Source organism: Amblyomma maculatum, chromosome 1 (genome assembly GCF_055883805.1).
Source record: "Amblyomma maculatum isolate TAMU_Amacu chromosome 1, ASM5588380v1, whole genome shotgun sequence".
NCBI classification, from domain to species: Eukaryota; Metazoa; Arthropoda; class Arachnida; order Ixodida; family Ixodidae; genus Amblyomma; species Amblyomma maculatum.
The window spans coordinates 407862715-407874375 of NC_139344.1; the positions used below are offsets into that span (position 1 = coordinate 407862715).

General features: G+C 51.7%; 1 protein-coding gene and 1 pseudogene across 1 annotated transcript; one reads left to right on the plus strand and one right to left on the minus strand.

The window, feature by feature from the left end:
* Window positions 1-4541: 4541 nt before the first annotated feature.
* On the plus strand, window positions 4542-10981 carry LOC146208836 (uncharacterized; annotated as a pseudogene).
* Window positions 9618-10359, minus strand: LOC146208837 (uncharacterized). The gene has a single exon (XM_084597269.1). The coding sequence runs from the start codon at window positions 10245-10247 to the stop codon at window positions 9618-9620; it is 630 nt and encodes a 209-aa protein (XP_084453395.1). The 5' UTR covers window positions 10248-10359.
* Window positions 10982-11661: the final 680 nt, after the last annotated feature.

Below are 11661 nucleotides of genomic sequence, written 5' to 3' on the forward strand. Positions count from 1 at the left end.
GCCATCACTTGTTCCGGTAAGCGACCAAAACACTGTCCTCATTTACACCGCACACCCGAAGATCGCCGATGGGGTCATCGGTGATTTCGCCATAAACTCTCCATACGGGGTGTGCCTTTCGTCGGACACCTCTGTTCGGATGATCGCAACACCTACTACGGGGTGGTCACCATCCGAAGCACCGATACCGAAGCCATGCTCCGTGAGAGCCTCCATTGGCGGGATGGAGAAATCCTGCACATAAGGAAACTGGGCGCTTCAAACAAAGCACGGCATACCTTCGACGGCAAAGTGAAGCCGAAGTACATGCATTATGATGCATTACTAATTCCGGTGCAAACCTAAGAACTGTGCCTGTGTGTACACTGTGGTGCCATCGGGAATCGACAGGACGCGTGCCCGGGCCGAAAAACTGAAACGTGTGGACTTTGTGGTTCGGCCGCTCAGCTCGTCGACGGTGTATGCGCACCGCATGAGTGCACGCCGCGTTGCTCGTTATGCGCCGGCCCTCATGCCACCGGGGACCGCGCGTGTAAGGCCAGGTACCGTAAACCAGCATTATCGACCCGGGTCCCACCAGGGCCCAACAAGGGCAAGAAAAGAAAAGAAAAAATCAAGAGCAAAGAAAAAAATTGGCAGTGGCTTAGCTTGGTTAAGCCTGGTAATTGCAAAAGCAATAGCCATGGCTATGCCTAGGTTCAGCTGGTGGTGTAGCTGGTTGTGGTGCTTGTGGTTATGCTTATGGTTATGCAGTGATTCACTGGCCACGACATATGGTTCAACTATTGTTTATTGCGGGGTGCTACCTGGTTATTCTATGTATAACTGGTAGCGAGGCAAGGAGTGCCGTGGCTGCAACGATATACTTGTCAGAATGTACAACTGCCGCTTCAGCACCGGCTGCAACGGCATTCTTTACGCCATCAGAAATGAAAGCATCCCTGGAGACTGTTGGTTCCACCTGCCGCTAGGCCACCTTCTATAGTATCCAACGTTGCACTCCCGGCGGTAGCTGCGGCTGCAGCCCCATAATTTTTAGCTTTAGGAGCATGTGGCACAACTGCAGCTCCGCGGTTGGTAGTTGCCGCCTCGCGAGCCGACGGCGCGAGTTGGGGCTCCTGTTTTTGCCGCAGATGGGATGACGTCACCGGCTGTAGCGCCCCTCGTGGAAGGAGTGGGAGTTAGGCCGCGGTCAGTAGCTACCGCCTCGTGCGCCGACGGCACGAGTTGCGGCCCCTGTTTTTGCGGCAGATGGGATGACGTCAATCCGGCTATAGCGCTCCCTCACGAGAGAGCGGGAGTTAGGTCGCGGCTAGTAGTTACCGCCTCGCGAGCCGACGGCGGGAGTTGGGGCCCCTGTTTTTACGGCAGATGGAATGACGTCACTCTGGATGTAGCGCTCCCTCCGTGTTAGGCCGCGGTTGGTAGCTACCGCCTCGCGAGTTGACGGCGCGAATTGGGGCCCCTGTTTTTTCGCAGTTGTGCTTGGCGGCGCGCCAAAGGTCACGCTAAAGGTCAATGGTAGCTACCGCCTCGCTACGCGAAGGGCTGAAAAGTGAAAGTAGTACTGCTTTCGCAATAAAACCGAAACGTGATGGGGAACTCACCGACGACGTCTCCCCGACCAACTCGTCGCCCCAACCCCAGGACCCGCCACCAGGCGCGGGTGCCAAGGAGCAGGCCCAGCACGGGCCAAATCATCATCCAAGGTGACAGATGGAAAACAGGGTCCACCTCCATCTGCTCAAGGACGAGCGGGCGCCACCAACAAAGAGTCCAATTCGGGGAACCAGCAGTCTTGGGCAGACCGGGTGCAGCAAGGGTCACAGGTGAGCAATACGGGCAGGGTAGCCCCCCCCCCCCCAAAAAAAAAAACACCGGAGCAACTTGAAATCACGTCCTTACGCGAACAAGTCGAAATGTTAACCCGCAAACTGGCTTTGACTGAACAACGCCACACAAAATCCGTTTCACCCCCTACCTCTCAGACGGCCGGGACGGGTGAAACCATCTCTTCGGAGCAAGCGGCTCTGCGGCGAGATCAGAGGCGAGGTTGAGCGCCAGAGAAGCCCAGATAACGGCACGTTTCAGCGCCCAAGAGGCACAATTCACACTTGGCGGCAGCTTTTCGATGGAGGCGAAGAGCAAGGCGCCCGTGTGCTATGCAATGTCAGTGCACGTTAAAGAACCCCAGGTGGTCGAAATTTCCGGAGTCATCCACTACGGCGTCTCTCATAGCCTGAGTCGCTTTGGACATTAAACCTCACAAATCAAAACAAGGCACAATTCACAGCTGCCCTTCAAGCCATAGTAGATAGGATCCCGAGCCTTATAGCAGCTCAGCTTCCAAAACAGCCTGCAAAACCTGTCAGCAAGACCCGCAAGCCGGGATCTGTTAAGCGCCTCTCAACCAACGGCGCGCACAGCAAAATTGCCAGACTGCAAACTGCCTCGGAGGACGAGGACTCGTCGGAGAACGAGGCTCCACATACGGCAGTGGACCGCGTTGCGAACCCTGACCGCTCTCCTCACCTCCAGGGTATAGTGCTCTAGAATATTGTCTAGAGCACTATATCCAGGGTGTGTCGCAAAATTTAAGTGAGCACCATGGCGGGCGAAAATAGTAAACGCCGGAACTCGCGCAAAAATTCGGTCTCAACCACAATTCTTCAGTGGAACTGTAGGGGTTTCCGTGCGCGCATTAAGCGGGCCGCCCTTCGTTTACTTTTAACAACACTCCCAGAAATGCCCGCGGTAGTAGCCCTCCAAGAGCCGGGAGAGAGCCCCACACTGACCAATTAGACGGTCTATCAGCGGAATGCGCAGACTGCCCTCTGCGTCAGAAAAAATTTTACGGCTACCACGGTTGATTTGACTGCACTACGGCCTGTTCATACGTTATGGCGACCCTCTTTCCGCTTTGGAAACAGACCCTTCACTATACGTACTCAACATATACAGTTCACCTAAACTTCCTAATTCAACATACACCGACATATTCAGCAAAGCCCTCAAGTGGCAGGAAGGGAACCCCTCATAATAGCCGGGGATTTCGATGCACCCATTCCTCTTTGGGGCCACCATAGGGAGGAGAAGCGCGGACGAAGGCTGGCCTGGCGGAGCTTATTTCCACGTTGGGCCTAGCCATCCTCACGGATCCTGTTCTTCCAACCCGGATAGGTAATTCAGTGACACGGGACACATGCCCGGATCTTACGTTTACCAAAAACATAATATATGCGGAGTGGTACAACGCCGAGGAAACCCTTGGGAGCGACCATTGCATCCTCATCACAACACTGCACGAAACCTCTTACACGCTCTCACCAAAACGCTACACTCCCCCTCTGGACACGCTTTCGATCGGAGTATATTAACTCAGACTCCATAGCCCTACAGGGCTATGAATCCTGGTCTCAAAATTTGGTTGCCCAGCTTCGTAAGGTTGAACAACAGGTTCAACTCTCGGAGGCAACGCCAGCGGTCAGCAACCACCTCTTGCACCTCTGGGAGGCCCGGCATAGCCTCATCCGCCGATGGCGCCGGCAGAAGCATAACCGCCAACTCAAAATTAGAATAGCGGCATTCACCAAAGAGGCAGCCGAGTATGCGGCCCAACTCGCTGACTCAAACTGAGTAGACCGGCTGCAACACCGCGGCTCGACAAATGTCGAATCGTAGCACATGGCGCCTATTCCGCGCATTGATTGATCCGAACCAAACACGCTACGAAACCCAGAAACACCTTCAGAGAGCTATTGATGCTTTCCATGGGGATACTACTAAATTGGCTACAGCGCATCTCTAGCATCCAGGACTCCCGCGGGTCGGCATACTCGTATGCAGGCTCCCAGAATAAGGATCTGAATAGACCGTTCCAGCTCCACGATCTAAAAGTGGCTATGGCAAAAATGCAACGTGGCACAGCACCCGGACGTGATAGAGTGACGGTTAAGCTCCTTGCTAACCTCCCGGACCCGGCATACCTGAGCCTTCTACACTATATTTCAACACAATGTGGGAAGGGGGCACACTTCTCCTAACGGATTGGAAAACCGCATTAGTCACCCTCATACCAAAACCCAGAAAAGCCATCAACACCGATAATCTTCGACCCATTTCATTGACTTCTTGTGTGGGAAAGTTGATGGAAACCATGGTCAGGGACCGACTCTCTCAATATCTAGAACTTAAACATGCCTTCGCGGACACCATGTGCGGTTTCTGCCCACATCGGTCCGCGCAGGATACCCTACTCCAACGTAGCAAGGAAGTCTTGGCTCCGGTCGAATACCCCAGTAGCGACAAGGTGGTCCACGCCTTGGACCTTAACAGGGCCTTCGACAACGTAACCCACGACATCATCCTCACACGTTTGTCACAAACTGTGAACACAACACGTTTAGGTACATCCGACAGTTCCTCACTGATCGGCAAACCTATATACGTATTCAAGACCAGGAGCATGCCCCATACCCCTTGGGTACGCACGGAACTCCACAGGAAGCGGTCCTCTCTCTCCTCTCCTCTTTCACCTCGCCATGGCTCACCTCATCCCATTGCTTAATGATGTCCCAGGCATCAGGCATGCTCTGCATGCCGACGACATCACGCTCTGGACAACACTGTCGCTAGGGCAGATCGAAGCCAACCTGCAACAAGCGGCGACTATCTTGGACGGATATGCTCGTCGCTGTGGCCTGGAATGCTCTGCGACCAAATCAGAATTCGTACACCTGCGGCCCAACCAGAAGTGTACCACTGAAATTGCCCTCGTCCCTGTTAGCGGCCCCATCCCTGAATGTTGGGACTCTTTATTCACTGCACTCGCAAGATTGATACAACCTTGCAGAAGCTCCGCACAGTTGGAGACCAGGTAGGCCGTATGGTTCGTCGGGTATCTAACAAGCGGGAAGGGGGGGGGGGGGATTACGATGAAAAGACGCCCTGAGGCTGGTCAATGCATTCGTGATCAGCCGGATACTCCATGCGGCACCCTAGCTCCACTTGCGGAAATGCGATGAGAACGCCCTAGAGGTGATCATTCGAAAAATTTATAAGTGCGCGCTCGACCTCCCCATAACGACGTCCAATCAAAGGCTCATTGCTCTAGGGATGACCAACACGTTTGCAGAGCTGCAGGAGGCGCACTTAAGCAACCAATACTTGCGGTTAAGCAAATCGCCTGCAGGCAAACACCTCCTAGACCGCCTGCACAATGCTTACAATGCGCAGAGAAACGAACCGAAGTTCCAGAGGGCTGGTGCTATGCGCTCAAGATTCGACCTCTGCCACAAAACATGACAAAGGAGACTCACGAGGGCCGTCGCACCGCGCGTGCGGTGAACCTAAAAGAGCACGGAGTGCACTACACGGATGCTGCTGGCCCACATCATGGAGGGTGGCACACGGCCGCGGTCATCCACCAGAACACATACATTCAGGGACTCACTTTCCGCGCCCCAAACATCACACACGCAGAGGAGGTCGCCATAGCGCTGGCCGCTGCAGAGCATGACTCCAGGGTTATCATCACTGACTCCCGGGGAGCTTGCCGAAACTTAGAGCAAGAGCGCATTTCACAACGCGCCGCTGAAATCCTCCGCAGATGCGAGTACCGGGATCGCCCGGACACACGTGTCGTCATCTTAGTGTTCCCGGAGACTGTGATGGGGTCCGATTGATTAGATTGGGCGAGTCTCGCCCAAAGGACGGAAACAACTTAGGAGAGGCCCTTGCCATTCTCAATGCATTGGAGAAAGTGTGGCGGCGGAAGTGACGTCAAAATTTAGGGTTAACCAAGTCGGGACATTAGCAACGGCGACGCTGTTGCTATGGAAACTCGGGCCACTAACAACAGCGTTGCTAAGGGCCCTAGGTACGTGAGCGTCGCGGAGAAAGGGTAAAGAAGGAGGAGAGACGTTGCAGCGTCCGGTCGCGGCGCGGCCGCGCTGGCTTCAAAAAAATGACGTCAGGGCCTGCTTTCCTTCCTCCAAGGGCGAGACACTGATGAAGCGAGCCTGTTAGTTAAGCCGCCATGGTTTATTCCATAGTGGCCAACAGAGCGGTAACATTCGGCTAGATGCCGATTACAAACACTACACTTACCCTCCTTGGGGAAAGTTAAATGGATGAGCACACACTGTCACAGACCACTGTAGAAAGGTCTGTCACTGGCAAACAGTCACAAAGTCAGGTCTCAAAGTCAGACAGATAACGTGGAGGTTTTCTGTTTCTCTGTGGATAGCGCCGTGTTGGAGAACTCTGGTGCAATGCAGGTGGTGTAGGCGGGTGCAATATAGGAGGTGCTGGCTGGTTCACTACAGGTGGTGGATATATGATGTCATCGCGGTCGAGTGATGTTGTGGCTGATGCTTGTTTGAGGCCAGAGACATCCTTGAAAAAATTTGAGTTGCGCGTTATTACTCTTTTTCCTCTCGATGCCTTGATTTATGATCCATGAATGCTTACAATGATATAAGGGTCTGGATCATAGTATGGAGCGAACTTGTCCCGTTGCTCTTGCTTGCACAGGACTCGTTTACCGATAGAGAAGCAATGTGGTTGAGTATGTCTTCGTGCGTCAGCATGATGTTTTCGCGGTTGTTTTCAACCTTGTTAAGTCTTCATTGTGCGAAGGAGCTTCAGGGTAGCACGACAGAAGATTCCTCATTGGTCTGCCAAACAGCAGTTCATATGGTGATCTTCCTGTTGTAAGGTGTTTGGAAGATCTGTATGACATCAGGAAAGTATCAAGTTCTACTTTCCAATCTGTGTTCTGAAGCTGACTTGTGTGAACATGCTTTTTCAAAGTTCTCATGAACCGTTCAGCTTCACCATTAGCTTGATGCCACAAAGGTGTGATCTGATGGTGTCGAAATCCTTACTCTTTCGAGAGTGCAGCGAACTCTCTGCCTTGAAATGGTGGTCCATTGTCAATTTTTACCTGTGCATGGATTCCGAACTGGCAAAACACTCGTCGCAGCAAGGGGAGCACATTGTTCTCACTCGTGGAATGTGTGACTTGTGCTACTGGGTATCGCGAGAAGTCATCTATTACCACCATAGCGTACTTTCCATCTGGGAACGGACCACAAAAGTCAACCGAAACTTCGTCCCAGGGACCATTGGGTGGTTTAGTGATGGCAAGTTTGCTTGGGGAACGACTGCTTGACATGGTAGGCAGCTTTTAATCAAAGTGTGTACTAGTTTGTTTATGCCTGGAAACCAAACTTTTTCTCTCAGCATTTGTTTTGTTTTGATAATCCCTTGATGACCCTTGTGGCGAGCAGCACTGCTTGCATCTGCAGGCTAGTGGAAAGAACTAGGCGCATTCCTCGAAGGACGATGCCCTCAGGTGTTGTTAGTTCAGTCTTTATGGAGGCAAATGGCTTCAGTTCAACTGAGACCCAGCTGCTAGGTGTGGGGTGCTGGATAGCACTGACAAGTAATTGTAGCTGCTGGTCTGCTTTAGTTTCTTCAGCAACTTCTTGAACTGAGAAGGCATTTGGGATGCTGTGGCACTGGATGAAGTTAACGTACTCGTTGGGTACTTTGTCGATGCGGGCGTGTATTTTCATCTCAGGAACCGGATGCCTGGAAAGGTAATCGGAGGGTTGCTACTTCCTGCGGTGTGCTGTACATCAAACTTGTACTGTTGAATACGTAGAGCGAGGCGCTCAATGCGGGCAGATGGGAATGATCTTGGGTTTACCAGTATGCTCACTAAAGGCTTGTGATCAGTCAGCAAAAGAAAGTGAATTCCACAAAGATAAAGGCAAAAATGTTCCATTGCCCATACAGCTGCGAGCAATTCACGTTCTATTTGGGAATAGTGGCTTTCAACAGGTGTGAGCGCTCTACTTGCATAGGCTATCACTGCAATGTGTTCACTGACACGTTGTGTGAGGATAGCACCCAGTCCACGTGGACTTGCATCTACTACCAGTTCTGTCGGCTTGGATGGGTCAAAGTAAACAAGGGTGGATGCATCAGACATGGCTTGCTTTAAGCTCTCAAAAGCATTCTGCTGTCGTTCTGTCCACTCCCATGCAACGTTCTTCAATGTCAGTTCACGTAATGGCTGTATGAGGTCGGCTAGATTTCTCAGGAATCTGCCTGAATAGTTGATCATGCCTAGCAGGCTCTACTTCTTGCGGTGACTCTGGTGTTTTGATTTGTAGGAAGGCTGCTATCTTAGGATCAGAACGAACGCCGTCAGCTGAGAAAATAAGTCCAAGAGGTTCAGTTTTCGTTGACGAAAGTGACACTTTTTTCCGTTGAGTGTCAGCCCAGCTTCTTGGAGTCGCTGCAGAACTGCTTTCAATGAGGCGTCATGCTCCGGTTTTGTTTGTTCAAAAACAAGGATGTCGTCACTAACATTCAGGACATTGGGGATGCCACTGAGCACTTGGCGGATGGTGTTTTGAAAGATTTCAGCCGCACTGCTGATGCCAAAGTTGAGACGTTTGTAGCGAAACAAGCCAACATGTGTCGAGAAAGGGGTGAGCTGCCTTGAAGAAGTGTCAAGTTCCAACTGGCGATATCCTTTCTTCAGGTCAAGGTTGGAGAATACTGTTGCTCGATTTAAGGCAACAATGATGTCATCCACTGTCGGACACAAATGTCGTTCACGTTGAATGGCACTGTTCACAACACGCATGCCAATGCAGATTTGAATTTCATCAGGCTGATGTGGTTTGGGCACAATGACCACAGGGGACACCCACGGTGTATGTCCGATGGCTGGCTCTATGATGCCTTCTGACAGGAGGCATCCAAGTTCTTTTTCTGTGGCATCACGTAAGGCAAACGGAATACGTCTGTGTGGTTGTGCAACAGGTGGGACTGAGTCATTCACAAAAAGGTGGATGTGCTGGTTTTTGAGTTTTCCAACTCCACTAAAATAATTTAGGGAATGCTTCCACGACTGACTTGTCACCTGGATTGCCAGAAACTTGGTACGTGATCTGGACAAGCCCCTGGTTGGTTGCTGCTGTGAAGCTTAAGAGTGGTGCAGTTTCCTGGAATGACAAAAATGTCTTCTTCAATGGACTTATTTTTGTATCCCATTGTAACAGAGACTTTGCCCAAAAGTTCGTGTGGAGACGATTTGTGTGGGAACACTCTGATGGATGCTTCTTGGAGATTAACATTTAGACGACAGTTCTTGAGTCATTTTCGTTAACAATTGACACTGTAGCACCCGTGTCGATTAAGAAAATGACTGGCACATTGTTGACAGTGACAATAGCCTTTGGAGATGAACTTGCTTAACGGGAAGTCATGGCAACAAAAACGTACTCGTCGTTGCTTGGACTGGTGTCACAGGTAGCAGCAGGCTCTCTAGTACTTGAACTCTTCTTACTGCAGGCTAACTGTGTGAGTTATTTTCACAGTCCACTGCGTGTCCTGGTTGAGCGACAGAATCGTGCAAAATGACCAACCTTGTTACATGCCTTGCAAGTCTTGCCCTATGCAGCACAACTGGATCGACCGTCTTGGTGAGGCCACTTGCCGCCACAGTTGCGACAATCTGTTGACGAGACGCGAGGTCGCTGCGGTGTGTAGGCCTGCCGTGGCATCTGTCGTTCATTTCTTGGGTGTTGGCCATGGTGTTATCCTTCCTTGTGTACTGCGAACACCGCCGCATTGTTATCGACGTGCTTTTCGATTTCGGACACATCCCGTTCGACATCCTCGAGCATTCTTCCTTGCTTAAGTAACTCCGGTAACGTGAAGGAATGAAGCATGGCATACTTTCGGAGGCGAGACGACGTTGTGGCGAGAATGATTTGGTTCTTGACTTCAGAGTCGACGTTTTCGAAGTTACTGTGGCGAGAAAGCTGCCGGAGGCGCGCGTAGAAGGCGTCCAGTGACTCACCAACGTTTTGCTTAGCTTGACGAAATTTGTAGATAGCAAATGAGTTCACTCGCGGCGCAAAATGTGCATTCAGTTTCGCTCGAGCGGCATCGTATTCTGGCGTCGATGTACTCTGCGTGGTTTGGGTCGTGCTTGTAGCCGTCGCACCTTGCGCAGCACTATCGGGGAGCGAGCGATATATGTCGTAGACTTCTTCACCGACGTAGTGCAGGAGGAGCGCTTTTTTGCGTGCATCTGCCGAGATATCGCAAGCTAAAAGAAAGCTTTCGAACCTTTCTATCCACTTCGTCCATTCGTGACCAATATTGTTGTCGTCGGTAGCGCGCAGGTCAAAACTTGGGAAGGCAGGGAGCACATGTGCCATGGCTACGATTTCCGGTAGCCGCTTGTTGCTGATGGGTGATTGGACGGACAGACTCTTGATGTAGTGGTACTCACATGAGATAAAAGAGTACTTCTGACACCATATTAGTGTTCCCGGGGACTGTGATGGGGTCCGATTGATTAGATTGGGCGAGACACTGATGAAGCGAGCCTGCTAGTTCAGCCGCCATGTTTTATTCCATAGTGGCCAACATAGTCGTAACATTCGGCTAGATGCCGATTACAAACACTACAGTCATCTGGGCCCCAGTAAATGCGGGACTAGAGGGGAACGAGGCCGCAGACGCCTCAGCCCGCGCTCCTTAACCACCGGGCATCGCCTCGACTCCCGCTGCTTGAGGAACTGGAACCCAATCCGGCTATTACCTACAAAGAAATTGCTGCCTTGTACAAAACTCGACACTGCCTTTATTACCCCGCCCCCCCCCCCTCCCCCGCTAAAGGGCTAACCAAAACAGAGGAGCGTTGGCTGCTTCGTTTATACACCAATACAGTACTGTACCCGGCAGTACTACAGTATTTCAATCGGTGCCCGTTTTCAGATGTCTACCATATGGTGTGGGCTTGCCCCTCTAACCCCGCTTACTTCCCTTTCCCTTCACCCACCCGAGAGAGTTGGGAGGCTGCCCTGCTCGGCTGCTCTACCTGAAGAGCCAACGTGCTCTCGCGGCTAGGGCCCTGGCTGCCGCGGAAGCCACAAGAGTCCCGGACTAGGGGCCCCTCCTAAACTTTGTAAGAGGCTGGCCTTTAAGGCCTGCCCCTCACTTTTTTCTCTCTCTCATGTAAATATTATCTAATAAATGTTTTTCACCATCACCACGTGAGCCCCCCACTTTTTTTTTCTCTCTCATGTAAATATTATCTAATATTTTTGACCACCACCACGTTAGTGTGCTCATCTCCACATGCAGTTGTGTGTGGGTGGGTGTGAGTGCAAGTGGTGAGTAATCGGGTGGGTGTAAGAGGTGAGCGGATGAGTGGGTAATTGTATGTGAATGATATGTACGTGTTCTTGGATAGCCAGTGAGCTTACAAAGGCATCATGAAATTTTTCATGTGGCTTAGTTTATGGCTTGTAAACTGAATGTCAAAAAATCGGCAGTGGCTTAGCTCTGGGCCCGTATTCCGAGTTTGCGTCGTTATCGAAAGTGTCGCTATCTGCCCGGCCTCGAGTCATATGATTGGTGAAGGCCTAACGCCTCAGGAGCGAAGGAATAAGACTGCTGCTGATTGGCACCAAAACATGACTGCCTGCTGAGGCTGCACGAGCCATGGCTAGGCGCCGTCTTTATTTTCTTCGCCGGGCGGCGCGCGATATCCGGGTTCCCGGCGCCAGCTAAGAGGGCGCTACGGGGCCCCCTGCCTAGACTGGAAGTCGAAGCGGACGGAGGGCC